The 18,809-nt window shown below is 42.4% G+C and overlaps 2 protein-coding genes across 2 annotated transcripts; both read left to right on the forward strand.

The window, feature by feature from the left end:
• The first annotated feature begins 33 nt into the window (after positions 1-33).
• On the forward strand, positions 34-11,304 carry LOC115203266 (threonine--tRNA ligase 2, cytoplasmic-like). The gene is given in 19 exon segments (XM_029767810.1): positions 34-123; positions 504-592; positions 770-957; positions 1,206-1,329; positions 1,427-1,551; positions 1,703-1,820; positions 1,972-2,036; positions 3,344-3,422; positions 3,523-3,669; positions 5,181-5,279; positions 5,505-5,671; positions 6,236-6,398; positions 6,617-6,754; positions 6,892-6,969; positions 7,189-7,289; positions 7,654-7,758; positions 7,926-7,998; positions 10,154-10,268; positions 10,517-11,304. Coding segments are annotated over 17 exon segments (2,001 nt in total). The 5' UTR covers positions 34-123; positions 504-592; positions 770-802; the 3' UTR covers positions 10,666-11,304.
• A 185-nt stretch (positions 11,305-11,489) lies between these two features.
• On the forward strand, positions 11,490-18,289 carry LOC115203267 (TM2 domain-containing protein 3). Its single transcript, XM_029767811.1, has 6 exons — positions 11,490-11,619; positions 11,950-12,042; positions 12,172-12,332; positions 12,468-12,642; positions 15,528-15,603; positions 16,769-18,289. Exons 1-6 carry the CDS (start codon positions 11,514-11,516, stop codon positions 16,932-16,934), a joined length of 777 nt encoding a protein of 258 aa, XP_029623671.1. The 5' UTR covers positions 11,490-11,513; the 3' UTR covers positions 16,935-18,289.
• Positions 18,290-18,809: the final 520 nt, after the last annotated feature.

Below are 18,809 nucleotides of genomic sequence, written 5' to 3' on the forward strand. Positions count from 1 at the left end.
CGCCGGGGTCTCCAGGAAGAGCTCGCCCTGGAGGGACAGGGCAAGAGGGGCACAAACAAAGGCCAGGAGAAGACAGGGAAAGAACAACAACAGCCAAAGAACCGCAATTCTGATAATAATAAGGTAGTTAGCTAACCACCTTAGTGCATGTAAATTGTGTGGCTGTTGTATGTGGCCTGTAGCTTGCTGTCCTCGTCCAGCCAGTAGCTTCCATGGCCACAGTCTAAATTATGTCTCAACCCCGCCCATTTATACAATTTATCTTAACATTTGATTTTAAACCTAACCACGCTGCCAACCTTTTGCCTAACCCTCCCCTGCCCCTGGTCTCGAAATAGGTTGACAGCTCTGTGTGTAGTCCCCTGAACATGCTTATGGAATATCATATGGATATAAGACAACAGTTATGTATTGTGGTTTACACTAAGTGGAATGTCAATGACAATATTTGCATGTTTTTGCTCACCTATAAACCAAATTGTTGTTTTTGCACCTCTGTGCAGGCAGTAACCCATGAGACCAAGCCTGTTGTTGATCAGAACAACAAGAAGGAGAAGCCAGAGAAGGCACAGGGAGGGGTGGTGGCAGAGAGGTAATGATTAGGAACATTACCTCCCAAAGGTCCAATATCCCATACATCTATTCTAGAAGTCCCATGCATGCAATCAAGCGTTCCTTCAAAGTTGTGCAATATCCTTACCAATACCCAAATAATTCCCCCCAGTTTCTTTCCCTAAGTTCCTATAAATCACCATGTTACTCTTTCCAGCTGAAACCGTGGCCTGGCTACATCTCGGAGCGCATGCAGCTGTATGAGGAGCTGAAAATGGAGAGCGATGCCCTGCTGGCCAGGAGAGCTGCAGACAGCCAGCCCATCACTGTGGAGCTGCCAGATGGACGCAGGATGGAGGGTCAGGCCTGGGTCACTACCCCCTACCAGCTGGCCTGTGGCATCAGGTGAGGGGTCTGGAGCTTATCTTGGACCATGATATCCCTGTCCCATATCTTTTTTGTGCTCTACAGTCAACTCATATGGCCATTGTTATGGCAAAAATGTCGGTAGAAGTTGGCAGCATAGACAAATCTGGGACAAGGAGGATCATGATGTTACTGGGAGACATCAGTTGCACCCCTCTGTCTTTGCCATTGTTTGTATCAACACATGAGCACTATGTGGTGATGGTGGTATATCGTATTTCTCTCAGTCAGGGCTTGGCTGACAATGCAGTGATTTCCCGGGTGAACGGGGACCTGTGGGACCTGGATAGACCTCTGGAGAAGAGCTGCTCACTGGAGATCCTGCGCTTTGACAATGATGATGCCCAGGCTGTGAGTATAATGTGCCCTCTGGGCTATCATACTCTCTAATCTCTATAGTCTTTGTTCTTGGAGGTAGTAACAGAGATGTTTCCGCTCCTTGTTTCAGGTGTACTGGCACTCGAGTGCTCACATCCTTGGTGAGACCATGGAGCGTTTCTATGGAGGCTGTCTGTGTTATGGACCACCCATTGAGAATGGCTTCTACTATGACATGTTCCTCGATGGACCCCAGTAAGCATCTATCATTGTTAAGAAAAAACAGGCTTCCTGTCTCCTTTATAAAGTAATGAGCAGAAATGATACAGAGCTGGTGTGGTGAGTAGCCTATGACAGGTGTGTTGTTACTGAGGGTTCTGTTTGACCTGTGTCCTGTCCTGGCCAGGGGTGTGTCGAGTACAGAGTTTGACTACCTGGAGGCGCTGTGCAAGTCTGTGGTGAAGCAGAAACAGCCCTTCGAGAGGCTGGAGGTCAGCAAGGAGACCCTACTGAAGATGTTCATGGTGAGAGGAGAGGATCTCTCCACCCTCTGGTGAAAGATTGTAGCTCGATTATATAATGTGTTATAGATGTTTCTTTTTCATTGGGGTTGTGAGTAGATCGGCAGACATTGGTATTTATTTTTTTCCTATCTGTTTGCGTCCATATTTTCAGTACAACAAATTCAAGTGTCGCATTCTGAATTAGAAAGTCACCACACCCACTACAACAGTCTACAGGTAAGCAGCTCTTGATGTTTAGTTGTAAATCACAGAATATTATTTGGTGTACAGCAACTATTCAGAAGACTGGTTTAACATGTTGGTGAATTTGAAGAACAAAAATAGGACTGCACTCCGGTAAATTAACTTAAATTGACATTTTTATTGCTGAACGAATGTTTCGGTTATGAGTCCTTCAGCGTGCAAGGCAATAGCAATCAATGTCACACCAACAAGACCACACAGTTGGGCATAATAATACATTCAGCCAGTATTGGCCCAATCAAGAGATCCCAGCAGAGGGACCTGTGGGGGAAACATGACAATCAAATAAAGATCTATAGACACACAATACAAATACATGATGTCATTACCTAAATATTTGGCATATTTATAACCTACTACAAAAAAAAAGACCATTCCTCGTTAAGGCCTGCTGTGGCCAAGCGATCTATCCAATATGTCTCTCATTGGGTAGGTAATTGATCCCCATCTCCTATCCTATGTGGCACTTTCACCAATTCAGTGCCCATATAACGTAAGGCACTTAGGTCATGATTATGGCTGTTGAAATTTCTGGCAACAGGTAATTATTTTTCTCCATGGTTTCGAATGGAGCTCTTATGCTCACATATCCTTGTCTTAAGTTAATGTTTGGTCTTCCCCACAACATTAAAGTTACAGCAACACACTTAAGTAGATACACAACATATTTTGTGTTACATGTTATTCTACCTCAAACCTTTATCCTCCCACTCGAATGGGGATGGATAAGAGAGTTCCCTCTGATCATGGCATAACAGTGGACAGTTGTGACAAGGAAACTGCCATCAGGAATGATAGACATGAAATGCAATGTTTTTTTTATTAGGCAAATCTGACAGTACTAAACAATCCCGTAAATTTGAGTGTCTCTTATAGCAAAACCTTGGGAGGGATTCAAACGCTTTACCAAAGTTGGGGTCGCTGTGTAATATGTGCCAATGTCTATTAACCACTTCCTTAATCGACCTTGAAATGGGACTGAAGGTGAACACAAAAGTTAAGAGGGAGGAGAGGGATTCCTTTGACGTGGTTGCAATAATGCATTCCACTCAGCTTGTCTTACTCTCTTAAAGGAATTGTCCAATAATTGTTCTTTATACCCTCTTGTTTTGAATCCTTCACATAAATCTTTGGAATGTACATAAAATTCTAAATCAGTCACAAATGTGCCTAATGCAAAGGATTTGGCTATAATATATTATGGTAAACAGTTTTTTTGAATGAATTTGAAGACCCTCACTGGTCCATGCCCTGCTAAAATGAGTTATCTACTGTTTTAGATGTGGGCCTCTGATTGACCTGTGTCGTGGGCCCCATGTAAGACACACAGGAAAGATTAAAGCCTTGAAGATCTACAAGGTATGTGATGCACACACAGACTACAATATCCAATCACTTCTTAAGGTGAAAAACAATGTCATAGTATCTCCTCTCCACTCCTTTCCTGTAATATCGACAGAACTCTTCTACGTATTGGGAGGGCCGTTCAGACATGGAGACCCTTCAGCGTATCTACGGCATCTCCTTCCCAGACTCCAAGATGCTGAAGGAGTGGGAACGCTTTCAGGAGGAGGCTAGGAACAGAGACCATCGGAAGATTGGAAAGGTCAGTCCTCACTGTGGGGGGGTGGCTGTGGGGGTTGACTGAGGAAGACGACTAGTTGGTTTAGATGTTTGGTTTTCTAAACACAGCCATTGAAATAGACCCTCAATTAATATAATGATATAATATTTTCATATATACTGCACAAAAATATAAATGCAACATGCAACAATTTCAAAGTTATTGTTGAATTACATTTCATATAAGGAAATCGGTCAATTGAAATAAATGAATTATGCCCTAATCTATAGATTTCACATGACTGGGCAGGGGCGCAGCCATGGGTGTGACTGGGAGGGCAGAGGTCCACGAACTGGCCCAGCCAATCAAAATATTTTTTCCCCCACAAAAGGGCTTCATTACAGACAAATACTTTTTGGGGATATTTTATTTCAACTCATGAAACATGGGACCAGCACTTTACATGTTGCGTTTTTATATTTTTGTTCAGTGTATTTTAGCGGTCACTTTTATCCAAAGTGAGTTACAGAACTGTCAACATTTGAAAGTGACAAATCACTCTAATTTACTCTGTATTTTACAAACCGGCCTGAAGGCGTCAGCAAGCTTCAGTTCGGCTGGTGGCTAGACCTTCGCTTGGAAAATGAGAAAAAAGTGGAAATAGTACTATTTGGCCATTTTGAGACTCTGTAGCCAGTATACACCTCAAAATAGTCAGAATTAATCTAAGAAAACTAAAGAAATCTGTTATTAATTTTGCCGTTTTTGCCGAGGAGATCTTTTACATCTAACTAAGATGCTTTGGTGCAGTATTTCTCAATGGAAAAAATGTACATGAAAACGAGTCATCTCGTTATTGAAGAATCCCTCAAGTTGACCACTCATGGACGAAGGGGCGTATACTTTGGCTTTCAAAGTTCGGCTGCCCTCGAAAAAATGTTGTCTGCCCAAACAGCCGAAAAAACCCTTACCAAAGTCCAAAACTAACAAAAACATAATGTCTTCATAATATATGCACAGACTCTTCGGAACTGTTTAAACTGGAAAGTATGTGGACGATTTAAGCTCTGTGTGCTTACTGTTGTTGCTTGGTTGTTCCTGTGGAGGGTGCTGTGTGTCTTAACTGCATGATGTATCAGTGAGTCATACTATGTGAGCTCCAGCTGGTCCTCAGACAGGCTTGATCTATCCTCCCTGCGGGAGACACAGATGGCAGCAGCCCCACGGCCTGGCCACAACTGATTACAACACAACACTGATCTTTATATTAAACCATGGACTCACTGTTGCTTTTATTTTCATTGTTGTTATCCAGGGGGACAAAGTCTAAAGTAATTTTTAAACATGTTACTCCTATGATGGTGTGATCCTTTTCATTTAGAAGTTGAAGGTATAGAAGTAGAGGACATGTCTGTGGGTGTCGTTCATGGACAGATTTGCTGTCGTTTGATTTAACTTGTTCCCCACAGAGAGGAGGAGCTGCCTCACTCTCTGTAACTGTCAATCTGTGAAGTCTTTAAGCTTCCTCTCTGTTTGTTTCTACTGTACAACAGGAACAGGAACTGTTTTTTTTCCATGACCTGAGCCCTGGCAGCTGCTTCTTCCTCCCGCGTGGAGCCTACCTGTACAACACACTCACTGACTTCATCAGGGTAAGACGAGACCAACCAGCCTCAACCACCTACACCTGATCGCAGCCAAAAGGCAGAGAAGCAATCTGTCCATCTTCTGCCAAGATGCAACAATACCCACCTGTAGAATTCCCAATTACAGCATGTTCATGGACTACTTTGGTGCTTTATAACCATAGTAACCGAAAGAATGCTGAAGTTAAGTACCACTCAGTCCTGCTGTGATCTGGTGAATGTACTTTGCAGGAGGAATACTGTAGAAGAGGTTTCCAGGAGGTGGCCTCTCCTAACATCTATAACAGTAAGCTGTGGGAGACTTCTGGCCACTGGCAGCACTACAGCGACAACATGTTCTCCTTCCCAGTGGAGCAGGACATCTTTGCACTGAAGCCCATGAACTGTCCTGGACACTGGTAGGTACATTCGTTTGTTATTGGGATGATTTCCCGGACACATGTCAAGCCTGGTCCTGGACAAAAAAAACAACTCTGTGGCCTTGTGGTTAGTGTCCTCCCTGAGATTGGAAGGTTCAGTTTAATCCCCGGCCAAGTTATACCAAAAACTGTAGAAATGGGACCCAATGTGTCTGCTTGGAACTCAGCATTAGGAGATAAATTGGGGGTAATGCCCCGCAATAGACTGGTGTCGTCTCCAGGGCGTGTACTTCTATATCAAGCTGCCTCACACTGCAGAAACAGGAGATGCAAGGCTACTTGATTACTTACTAGACTAAAAACCATGCTCAGTGGAGAATATCCAATGAAATAACTTTGCTCCAATACAGGGCTTAACCTTTGTCTGGGAAAGATGTTATTGTTATTGGTTAATATGAAGGTATGATGGTTTATAAGGAAGGGACTTTCAAAGCATTTATGTAACCTTAACTACTCCCATTGCTTCAACTGCATATCTTCTCATCCATCACCCTCTCTTTCCATCTACCTTCTCCTGGATCCTCCCATCCACTTCTTCCTCAGTCTGATGTTCAGCCACAGACCTCGGTCGTGGAGGGAGCTGCCTCTGAGACTGGCTGATTTCAGGGTGCTCCATAGGAACGAGCTATCAGGGACACTGACCGGCCTTACGAGGGTGCGCCGCTTCCAACAGGATGACGCTCACATCTTCTGCACCATGGAACAGGTATGTGACCAGACCAGCTATGGCTATTGAAGAGGAACATCTTATTAAAGTAGCTAGGTACCAGGGTTGGGGTCAATTTCAAATCAGGAAGTAAATGGACATTTCTGTTCCAATTTTCATGATTTCTTCTTGAAATGGAATTGACCCCATCCCTGCTGGGTACTTAACCTCCTTGCCATTCAGATGACCCCTCTGTATTCCCTAACTCTCTCCTGCAGATTGAGTCTGAGATGAAGGACTGTCTGGACTTCCTCCGCTGTGTCTACTACGTCTTTGGCTTCTCTTTCCAGCTGCACCTTTCAACCCGTCCAGAGAAGTACCTAGGAGATATCGATGTCTGGAACCAGGCTGAGAAGGTACAATTAAACATGCGTGTCCATAAAATATTCCTGAAATGTCGCATGAGGAAACACAATTTTAAAGAAAGAATGACTTGCACAAAATGACCCAGGATATATTTTAAATGGATGTTAATTTTCCCTCTGTTTGAAAGCAACTAGAGAACAGCTTGAATGAGTTTGGGGAACCATGGAAACTAAACCCCGGAGACGGTGCTTTCTATGGACCCAAGGTTTGTATTACAGCAACTGATATTTCCTTGCTATACATTTTCTTCACCCCTGCAATTAAATAAGGTCTAGAATTCTCAGGAAATCAATTTAATTAAAGGTTTGTACTTATTATAGGCATGGATATTTCCCTGATAGATATTGCATTTCCCCTTCAATTAAATAAGGTCTAAAACTCTCAGGAAGGAAAACCATGTAATACTTTTGTTGTGCCATTTCAGATTGACATTAAGATCAAAGATGCTATTGGCCGGTATCATCAATGTGCAACCATTCAGCTGGACTTCCAGCTTCCCATCCGCTTTAACCTGACTTTTGTGGGGTGAGTGAGTCCCCTAATCAAACTAGTCGTGATACAATGCTGAGTCTGTATCCTGTTATAGGAAGCAAGTTTAGTCATTAATCCCTCCTTCAGTATGAGTTCTCACCTGAACACTTTGTACTAGAAAGTTGATTTAAAAGTCCTTTAAAGTTGGATTTTTAATGAGGTAGAGAACATTATGAAGCTCTGTAAACAACTGTATAAATTATATTCAAAAAGATGCTTGACCGGTAAGACATCTCGATGAGACTAACTTCTACAAATAAGGTTGAATAAATAATGGTTAAATACGTAGTTATAATTGAGCATAAGTGGTGCTGTGACTGATATTGATGTTGAATCCTGTTAACCCTGTGACATGCAGGAAGGACTGGGATGACAAAGCGAGGCCGGTCATCATCCACCGGGCCATTCTGGGCTCTGTGGAGAGGATGATAGCCATCCTCACTGAGAACTACGCAGGGAAATGGTGAGTAGCAAAGAGGACCAATGAATTTGTTGAGTGTTACATAAGATGCAATCATAGACTGGAAAATCAGTCATGTATATAATGTTTTTTCTGCTCTTAAATGTCTTATGTGTATATATAGTGTTTTGATTTGCTACGTATCCAGCCATATTGTGTTTCTTCTCCAGGCCCCTCTGGCTGTCCCCACGTCAGGTGATGTTTGTGCCTGTCAACCCTACCTGTGAAGAATATGCCAAGAGGGTAACCCGAGCCTTCTATTTCCCAAACTTGTCTTCCTTTCATATTTCTACAGTTTATGATCAGGGCCGGATTAAGAAATCATAGGCCCTCCCACTTCCCGGCACACCATTTTCCGTAAACAAATCTGTTTAAGATGCAAATTCAATGCGTGGTAAATTTAGTGTTGAAGAAAAAGCCTCTTTATAATAAAGTCATAACGTTTGTCATGTGGCATAGGCTACAGTTGAGCAGGGACCAAAATGAGTGGCTACTCTGACAAACTGAGCTCACTCTGGTCTTGAATTCAAACAAACAATAACCCAGGCCAATGAAGCGACACACAGATTGTACAATATTAGGAGGAAATATATAAATAAATAAAGTAGGCTTCTAAATAACATGTCCAGTGACCTCAACTAATGAAGATTAAACCATAAACTACTCATGGTGATAGGCTATTGCCACGACGAGCACATCGGGTATCTCAAGATGAGCTACTTTGAAAAACAGTGCTGCTGTTCACAAACAATTAGGAGTTGTTGAGAATAATTTATTTCTATTGGTTCTACAGACAGATTAGTCTTCTCTTTTCAGCAGTAGGGAAACTGTATGTTTTTCCAGCAATTGTATTTAGAAATCTGCAAAAGGCAAACCGACAGCTGCAACCAACCATAGAAATATAATCCATAGATGGCAGTTCCCATTAGTCAAAACTGGCATCCATTGCTAGCGTACCCATGAGTTTAACAGTCAAATTGCCAGGGTAAGAGGTTACAAACCCCTTCTATGGATTATGTCTATGGCCACAATGCAAAAAGCTGTATATTTGGTGCGCATGCTGTCCAAACTGCAGCGTTCCTGACTGTAGGCATACCGGTAAATACCAAAATAAAGGAAACACTTCAGTAAACAAGGGATTCATAGTATATGTTATGGTGTGGGCTGCAGTTTCTTGGCATGGTTTAGGTCCACTTGTAAAATCTATGCCAAGGCGCATTGAAGCTGTTCTGGCAGCTCATGGTGGCGCGACACACTTAAGACACTTTATATTGGTGTTTCCTTTATTTTGGCAGATACCTGTATGTGCATGTGATGTATGTGCATTTTTTTAAACTATTGATCCTCTATGGCTAAATTATGCTCTGTGGTGTATTTTAAAACATTGAGAGCAGCTCCTGTGATTTGATAAAGTATAATAATTTAAAGGAAAAAGAATAGGGGCATGGACCAGTCAGTATCTGGTGTGACCACCATTTGCCTCATCCAGTGCGACACATCTCCTTTGCATAGAGTTAATCAGGCAGTTGATTGTGGCCTGTGGAATGTTGTCCCAGTCCTCTTCAATGGCTGTGCGAAGTTGCTGGATATTGACGGGAACTGGAACACTGTCGTACACGTAGATCCAGAGCATCTCAAACATGCTCAGTGGGTGAGTATGCAGGCCATGGAAGGCCTTTTGTCCCCAGCACAAGGTGGACCTGTGTAATGGTCATGCTGTTTAATCAGCTTCTGTCAGGTGGATCAATTATTTTGGCAAAGGATAAATACTAACAGGGATGTACAAAATTTGAGATAAACTTTTTGTGCGTATGGAAAATGTCTTGATCTTTTATTTCAGCTCGTGAAACATGGGACCAACACTTTATATGTTGCGTTTTATATTTTTGTTCAGTGTAATATTATTTTAAAAAATGCCTCCTACGGGCTTGGGCCCGGCCCTGACTCACACAATTGACCAGTCACATTTATTTATTTATGCAGTTACCCAATAAAGGCAGGGTCCCCCACTTACCCACATGGGCCCCTTACCACCTCTCCCATCTGATGATTAGCAGAGCGGCAGCAGCAGGCTGTCAACACTTATTGAGAGCGGGCTGATGAGTCCTATTGTGGTTGGTGGTTGTAGTAAATATTGGTACAAAATTATGCATGTATAATATATGCAGTATATTTTCTTTGTTTTTTTTTTGTAAAAAATATATTTGCCTCTCTGCTTCCCGGGGCTGAAGCCCCGGGAAGCCCCTGAATTAAGCTGGCCCTGTTCATGATGCTGCACATTCATCATTGTCTATCATTATATAAACCTGCATGTCTGTTGCCAGTTCCATTTTATCAGTTCATCTTCCAGTCATTTTTTATGATTTTGTTTTTACTGAGTGGTAATTCTGTCCTTCAGATGTGTAAACAGTTTGTGGAGGCTGGATTCATGGCAGACGCTGATCTCGACTCCAGTTGCCTCCTAAACAAGAAGATCCGCAATGCCCAGTTAGCCCAGTACAACTTCATCCTGGGTAAGACGGATTACTATAGTAGATTTTTTTGCCATTCATATATTCATGACTTTTACTTTTACATGACAATGTTGTTTGCAAGTAAATCCCCTCAAATATTTTCAGATTTTCTCAGCTGCCAAAAACATGATTGTACTCATCACTACTGAAATGTTGTTAAAAATGTGAATGTGTTAGGGCAGCTGTGTGTGTGTTGTGATTTGGCAGTGTGGGGACTGTGAGCTGCTTTGTGCTTTGTGTCTTGGCAGTGGTCGGTGAGAAAGAGAAGCTGACTAACAGCGTGAACGTACGTACGAGGGACAACAAGGTTCATGGAGAGCTGTCTGTCTCTGAGGTGCTGGCTCGCCTGACCCTGTTGAAAGAGTAACGTTGCCGGAACGCTGAGGAGGAGTTCTGAGAGAGAATTTTCTTTCACAATAGAAGAACAAAAGATACATTTTATGTGAATGCAAGAGGTCTGTGTTGTAAGTATAAACATGGAAAGGGGTAGATTAAATGTATTGACATGTTTGAAAATATAACATATTTTCTACTCACTCAACTGACCCTTTCTGTATTTTCAGTAGTTTAATATGTATGTTTCTTTGATTGTCTAATCAATTTGAAAGAATAGTGCAGGAAGTGAGAAACAATATTGGGGATCATGTATTTGGTACAGTAGTGCAGGGTTTCCTAAACTTGTTTTTTGCCCTAGCACCACACAGCTGTTTCAAATAAGTTGATAAGTTGATTATTTGAATCAGCTGTGTAGTGCTGTGGCAAAAACCAAAACGTGCATCCATGGGGGGCCCCAGCACTGAGTTTGTAAAACCCTGCAGGAGTGTATGAAAGACCATGCAAGAATATATATATTTTTAACACTAATCTGAAGGATGGAATGTGGATGAAAGAAGATGAAATGAGAATATTATTTATTGGGTTGTTGAAAGAAGGTTGCAATGTAAGCCAAGTAACACTTTTGGGAAATATTAAATAAAATCACGGAGTAACTCTGTCCTCTTGTTGGATTGTATCTTGGAATAAAATATTGCCTCAACGTTTTGCCTCCCCTTCATTATCTTATTATTCATTGGAGATGAAAGTAACTTTTATCAGTATTCTTCTGAGAAAAAAAACACATTTGACCCTGTTGAGTTCTCTGCTCTTGAATAATCTTGACGTCAAGAAGTAAATTCATGCGTCCCCTTTAAATCGCCCACATTTGTGGGTGGGTCAATGGTATTGAAATTGATTTACGTTAGTACAATGGCTACAGTCAGTCAGATTTGGCCATTTGAGAGAAGACGCTGCCTGAAAGCCCATGGAATCATAATATTGTTATTTTTGGATCCATGTTTGCAATGTGTAAATGGTAAGGCTATGTATATCCCAGGGCTAGGCTTCATCTGTGATTATTATTTTTTCGATGCTAGTTAGCTAGCAAAGTGGTTAGCTGGCGTAAGGCATTACATTAGCTAGCTAGCTAATAAGAACGTATGGCTAATATCCACACAATGGTAGTCCGCAGGTCTATACAGACGCCTGACAGACAATTTACTGATCCTACTGTAATTTATCTGGCAAGCTAGCTAATTAATGTACAATTGCTCCAGCAAACTGTGTTTTATTATCTTGCTAGCTATAACTGCTAGCCACACGATGCACCCTTTCCCCTTATATGCCAACCCCCTCTGTCTTCCAGGGTACCTGAGCTCCCCACACGTGGGCCAGGAGCCCCCTTACAGCCGAGATGCTCAGCCAGTCATCACCAGCCCGGTGGTTCCTGCTCCATCTGGTAAAATCTCCTCCCCAGCCTCGATCCATGGGATGTTTTTATCATGTTGACACTGACAGTGTCTCTTTGGTGTGCTGTTACTGAATGAGGTCCATGGGACAACCTATAATCTTGTGAATTATTTTGCAGCATCTCCAACTGATTCAGACAGCTATGCTTCTAAATGCCCCAGTGGGGGTCAATGCAACAGACTGCCTGCTGACTGCATCAACTGCAGCTATCACCACAACTGTAGCTATGGTAAACTAGCGTCTTTCTCTTGCAAGGCCAAGAGAGGAGTCCACTGCACAGTGAGTTCAGTTCGCCAGTTGGACACCGATTGTTCTTGACAAGGAACTCCATTTACAAAGAAAGTACGTAACTGTAGCACTTTGTCATTGTGCTGTTGATGCTTCAGTATGCAGTTTATTTTTCTCTGCTTGCAGGTGGAGTCGGGGAAGCAGCAGACCAACTTCTCCCTGGCCATCACGTGCCAGTTCTGCTGGCAGCTGGACCTGTCTCAGTACAGATGCTCCAACTCAACCAGCTGTATGACCGTTGCCTGCCCTCGCAAACGCTACAACGCCACCTGCCAAGTACTGGACCACGTACACTGCTTAGGTATACACTTACTGTACAGTGTGTCTGGTTCATTATTATTCAAATACATACACGCCCCTCCGTATGTATTTGGACAGTGATATAAATAAAAAATGCTCTTTACTCCAGCATTTTGGATTTGAGATCAAGTGTTTCATGAGGCAACAGTCCAGAAGTATGTCACCTGTTATTTGAGGGTATTTTCATACATATGTATTACCATTTAGAAATGAAATCACATTATGTATGTAGTCCCACCCATGTGAAGAAGTCATAAGTATTTTGACAAAAATGAACTATTTGGTCCCATATTCCTTGCATGCGATGACTACATCAAGCTTGTGACTTTACAAACCCCTTGGATGCATTTGCAGTTTATTTTGGTTGTGTTCTGGGTTATATTTTGTTGAAAAGTAACTGAATGGTGAACGAACATTTTCTAAGTGATACTTCTGATAAGATACTTCTGAACACAATTAATCCTGATAATGCCATTATTAAGAAAAATCATGAATGAATAATGAGTGAGATGCCATTCAAGGCTACAACAAAACATGCTAACCTCTCACCATTACCAATAACGGGAGAATAGTATTTTTGGGGGGGGTATGCTCTTTGTGCCTCTAACCTTCTCATTCATGATTGAGTCATGATTATCTATAATCATGTTAGCATCCACATGAATGTAGAAGTGTTCAGAAACATCTTCTATTCTTACTTACAATAAAAGTGACTCCAAAATGGCACAAGACATTATTCACCATTCAGTTCCTATTGGGCAAAACAAACCGCAAATGCATCCAACAAGTTTGTAGAGTCACAAGCTTGATGTAGTTTTGGCGTGCTAGGAATATGGGACCAAATACTAAACTTTTGATTACACTAAGTTAATTTGTCCAAATACTTATGACTTCTTCAAATGAGGGGACTAGTTAGAGGAAGCGCTTTAAGACCGATATGTATGAAAATACCCTCAAATAAAACATTCTATCCCAAATCTAATATGCTGGAGTATAGTGCCAAATGCTTCACTGTCCAAATGTGTATGGAGGGGAGTGTATAGTGAGGGAAAAAAGTATTTGATCCGCTGCTGATTTTGTGCGTTTGCCCACTGACATAGAAATGATCAGTCTATAATTTTAATGGTAGGTTTATTTGAACAGTGAGAGACAGAATAACAACAAAAAAATCCAGAAAAATGCATGTCAAAAATGTTATAAATTGATTTGCATTTTAATGGGGGAAATAAGTATTTGACCCCCTCTCAATCAGAAGGATTTCTGGCTCCCAGGTGTCTTTTATACAGGTAACGAGCTGAGATTAGGAGCACACTCTTAAAGGGAGTGCTCCTAATCTCAGATTGTTACCTGTATAAAAGACACCTGTCCACAGAAGCAATCAATCAATCAGATTCCAAACTCTCCACCATGGCCAAGACCAAAGAGCTCTCCAAGGATGTCAGGGACAAGATTGTAGACCTACATAAGGCTGGAATGGGCTACAAGACCATCGCCAAGCAGCTTGGTGAGAAGGTGACAACAGTTGGTGTGATTATTCGCAAATGGAAGAAACACAAAAGAACTGTCAATCTCCCTCGGCCTGGGGCTCCATGCAAGATCTCACCTCGTGGAGTTGCAATGATCATGAGAACGGTGAGGAATCAGCCCAGAACTTCACAGGAGGATCTTGTCAATGATCTCAAGGCAGCTGGGACCATAGTCACCAAGAAAACAATTTGTAACACACTACGCCGTGAAGGACTGAAATCCTGCAGCGCCCGCAAGTTCCCCCTGCTCAAGAAAGCACATATACATGCCCATCTGAAGTTTGCCAATGAACATCTGAATGATTCAGAGGACAAGTGGGTGAAAGTGTTGTGGTCAGATGAGACCAAAATGGACCTCTTTGGCATCAACTCAACTCGCCGTGTTTGGAGGAGGAGGAATGCTGCCTATGACCCCAAGAACACCATCCCCACCGTCAAACACGGAGGTGGAAACATTATGCTTTGGGGGTGTTTTTCTGCTAAGGGGACAGGACAACTTCACCGCATCAAAGGGACGATGGACAGGGCCATGTACCGGCAAATCTTGGGTGAGAACCTCCTTCCCTCAGCCAGGGCATTGAAAATGGGTCGTGGATGGGTATTCCAGCATGACAATGACCCAAATCACACGGCCAAGGCAACAAAGGAGTGGCTCAAGAAGAAGCACATTAAGGTCCTGGAGTGGCCTAGCCAGTCTCCAGACCTTAATCCCATAGAAAATCTGTGGAGGGAGTTGAAGGTTCGAGTTTCCAAACGTCAGCCTCGAAACCTTAATGACTTGGAGAAGATCTGCAAAGAGGAGCGGGACAAAATCCCTCCTGAGATGTGTGCAAACCTGGTGGCCAACTACAAGAAACGTCTGACCTCTGTGATTGCCAACAAGGGAGTTGCCACCAAGTACTAAGTCATGTTTTGCAGAGGGGTCAAATACTTATTTCCCTCATTAAAATGCAAATCAATTTATAACATTTTTGACATGGGTTTTTCTGGATTTTTTTTTGTTTTTGTTTGTTGTTATTCTGTCTCATTGTTCAAATAAACCTACCATTAAAATTATAGACTGATCATTTCTTTGTCAGTGGGCAAATGTACCACATCAGCAGGGGATCAAATACTTTTTTCCCTCACTGTATACTGTCCAAATGTGTATGGAGGGGTGTGTATACTGTCCAAATGTGTATGGAGGGGAGTGTATTCTGTCCAAATGTGCATGGAGGGGAGTGTATACTGTCCAAATGTGTATGGGGGGGGTGTGTATTCTGTCCAAATGTGTATGGAGGGGAGTGTATACTGTCCAAATGTGTATGGGGGGGTGTGTATACTGTGCAGTGCATTCATTAAAACTGTCTTTTGTTCTCAGGTAAAAGAGTATTTCAGAAACGTTTGTACTGCAACTGGACAGGCGGGTACAAGTGGTCTACAGCACTGGCACTCAGGTAAGACTCCTGCACAAGCACACTGTTAAGGGAAGGCTGAAACCAAAAAATGGCTTATCTGGTTGAAAACGGCCTGTGTGGCATCGATATTAGTCAGAAGCATTTATTTTGGTGCCAAAACTGACTACAAAGTGTAAATAGGACAACATTTTAAGTCAGTATTTTACAAAACTGAGATTTACGGAATCGAGAACAACAGCATTTTCCTTGGGTTTAGATTTAAATTCTGCCTACACAGGACTGCTGTCTGGCAAGGCTCGCAGTACTCAAATCATCCAGAGTATAGGTGCACGTGTGCTGCAGTGCACGCTACCCAATCGTAGCAGCAGAATCAACCTACAGCCCTGCCCATTTCTTTACAGTCAGCAGAACTACCAGTAATCGACAGTGTTGTGTTGAAAGAACAAGACTTGATCATTATAAAATGTTTTTTTTCCAACTCAAACGTTCGTGAACTAATGTTAGCATCACAAACACAACTGTCATCAAAGATACTCTAGAAAGGAGGAAATGCATAATGCACTGAGCTTGGAATTCTTGACCAATCACGTTATTGTTGTAATGCTGTGTTACGCTGTTAAGCCATTCGTCAAGCAATCCCTTGTTGAAAGTACATTGGCTGTTTGGGATATTTTAGCTACGATGACTGTAGAGGGACAAACAACAATAGCGGCCAGGGTACGATATAGCTAACATGACACACCCACATTGAACCACACCCCCCAAGACACATTTTTTTTCTTAATGACTAGCAGAGAAACCCAGGGGAAACCCAGTTGGAAATCGGTGAGTTAAGACCACCCCACCTGTGTTATAGATCTTTATCCTTGAGAGAAATATTCATGAAAATCCTCTCATTTGTCAAGTAAATGAGTGACTTGGTAGCACAACAGTCACTCATCTCTTAAGGACAAAACAAGCCGTGATGATGAAGGTTGAAAACAGCGAGTGTCCGTCCTACCGCCTCTGACAACAGAACATCAGCCGTCATTTTCTTTTCATTTCCAGACGATTGTACACATTGACTTGCCACCCTTTGTCAACACCAAGCAGGCTTACGGCCGACATTCAATATGGTGCGCCTTCCCGCTTAGGTGTCTTTGTCTTCTCTGCTCTTCACTGTTACCAGTAGAATCCCAGTTGTTATTGTTGTTTCTATCTGCAGCATTACACTAGGTGGATTTGGGGCTGACCGGTTCTATCTAGGCCAGTGGAGAGAGGGTCTGGGTAAGCTGTTCAGCTTCGGTGGCCTGGGCATCTGGACCCTGATTGATGTGCTGCTGATTGGGGCGGGCTATGTGGGGCCAGCCGATGGCTCCCTCTACATCTGAGACCTGTGATTGATGCCCACTCCACAGGCATGATGGTTGTACGGTTGATACCCTCTCCATTTCAGTTTAGACCGTCTGACTGTAAAGATCCACTCCATGGAGATGCCATCCCATTATCACACCGTCTGCCTACCCAAACTCCCACTGTCTGCAAAGACTGACTTCTTGTTCCATCTGCCACCAGTGCAGCTTCACGGTCAGCCTTGTCAGGTCCGCCTCTAGATCATCAAGCCCAAGCATCCTTCACTGATATACTGTAATACAAGCTGCACTGAGCATCGTTTTGGAGTTGTTTGGTTAATGGTGATTAGAGTTGGTCAGGCTGATACGGACTGACTGGAGAATGGGAGGTAGGCACAGTTGAGCAGTACTTGGAATTATATTGTAACTATGGCCACCTATGCTGCTCCTTACTTACTGCATGGTCATGCATAGGAGACCAGTAACCATGGCTACGGAACACAAAATGTAGTTATTATAATACCGATAACAGAAACAAAAAGTGCTTGGAAGAAAAGCAAAGTGTTTCTTCCCTGCAGGTTTTGTAAAAGCATGTGGCGCCTGCTAAGTGTGATGGACGGTTATGTGCATCGGTAGATAGCAGATCAACCTTTCAGTGTTCTCTCTGCAAACCAACCAGAAAAAAAATACTTGAATGGTTATTTTCTTTGGAGTGTAACATTGCAACATGAATGTCAGATTGCTTGGTTGAAAATGTGGTTGGGATACAGATTTGGGGAAATGACATGGTGGTTATTATGGCTGGGGCTTATATTGTGTATTTATATTTATTGCATTGTGGATGTGCACCACAGGAGGTTGTTGAGGGGAGGACGGCTCATAATAATGACTGGAACGGAGCGAATGGTATAAAAGACATGGAAACCACGTGTTTGATATATTTCATACTATTCCGCCCCGCACATTACCATGAGCCCGTCCTCCCCAATTAAGGCGCCACCAACCTTCTGTGATGTGCATATGTCAGATTTCAGCATTATGTGGCATTGCACTACAGCTCTGCATACCCAAAACACAAAAATCTGTTCTCGTAAAGCTGTGCAGGCTTAAACTAGGTCACTAACTGGTTCAGAATGGTTTTAGTACTCGTTTTCAAAGAACTTGTACAACAGGTTTTGTTCTTCATATAGCTTTCATGATATTATTGTTCATTGCTAATTGCCCAGGCCGAATGGTTACGATATGTAGCCTCCCAGAGCGTAAGTATGTGTGCTGCACAAACTGGTAACCTATATTTCTGGTGAAAATGTGTTCATGTTCTGGATTTTTTTTTTTTGGAACACTGTAATGACGATGTTTAAGAAAATTGTAAATATTAAACTTGTGAAATGTTATTGAGCTTTGTGCCTTATTTTCTTATTGTGTCAGTATTGTCTAGTTTTATAAGCATACTTGAATAAACAAAATCATCTGGTCTGTTATTTCCAAGATGATTGACTTAGAATTCACCTCTGTGCTTTTTCACACAGTAAAATGCCCTGCCTCATTGTAACGTTGCAGTGCCGTTGGATACAGAAAGAGAAGCTCACTCCCGTAATTCAACATCTCACTGACTAATGGTTATGTGAATACATACACCATATTACATACAATACCTTCTGCATTGCTAGCATGTGTTAGCGCTTCTCATTGGCTGTTCTGCAGTAAATGTCTGTATTATGCTTCACTCCCACATCACCACCTCCAACAGAATGTACCACCTCCAACAGAATATGTGTTTGGCCCATTAATGTTTGAGCTGAATCGACTGACCGCCACCTCTACATTTTGGCTGGCAAGGCTACCCAGTTAGAATAATAAATGCCAGTCATCCTCATTATCTCACTGAGCATGAATACAACCTGTAAGAAATTG

This window comes from Salmo trutta, chromosome 12 (genome assembly GCF_901001165.1).
Source record: "Salmo trutta chromosome 12, fSalTru1.1, whole genome shotgun sequence".
In the NCBI taxonomy this organism is placed as follows: Eukaryota; Metazoa; Chordata; class Actinopteri; order Salmoniformes; family Salmonidae; genus Salmo; species Salmo trutta.

What these genes read in the sequence shown, in the direction of transcription:
- LOC115203267 (XM_029767811.1), top strand. Translation starts at nt 11,514, where the DNA reads ATGGCTACAGTCAGTCAGATTTGGCCATTTGAGAGAAGACGCTGCCTG. An exon ending in AGAGAGGAGTCCACTGCACA is followed by an intron (nt 12,333 to 12,467) that starts GTGAGTTCAGTT and finishes CTCTGCTTGCAG; the next exon opens with GTGGAGTCGGGGAAGCAGCA. An exon ending in TCTACAGCACTGGCACTCAG is followed by an intron (nt 15,604 to 16,768) that starts GTAAGACTCCTG and finishes TTCTATCTGCAG; the next exon opens with CATTACACTAGGTGGATTTG.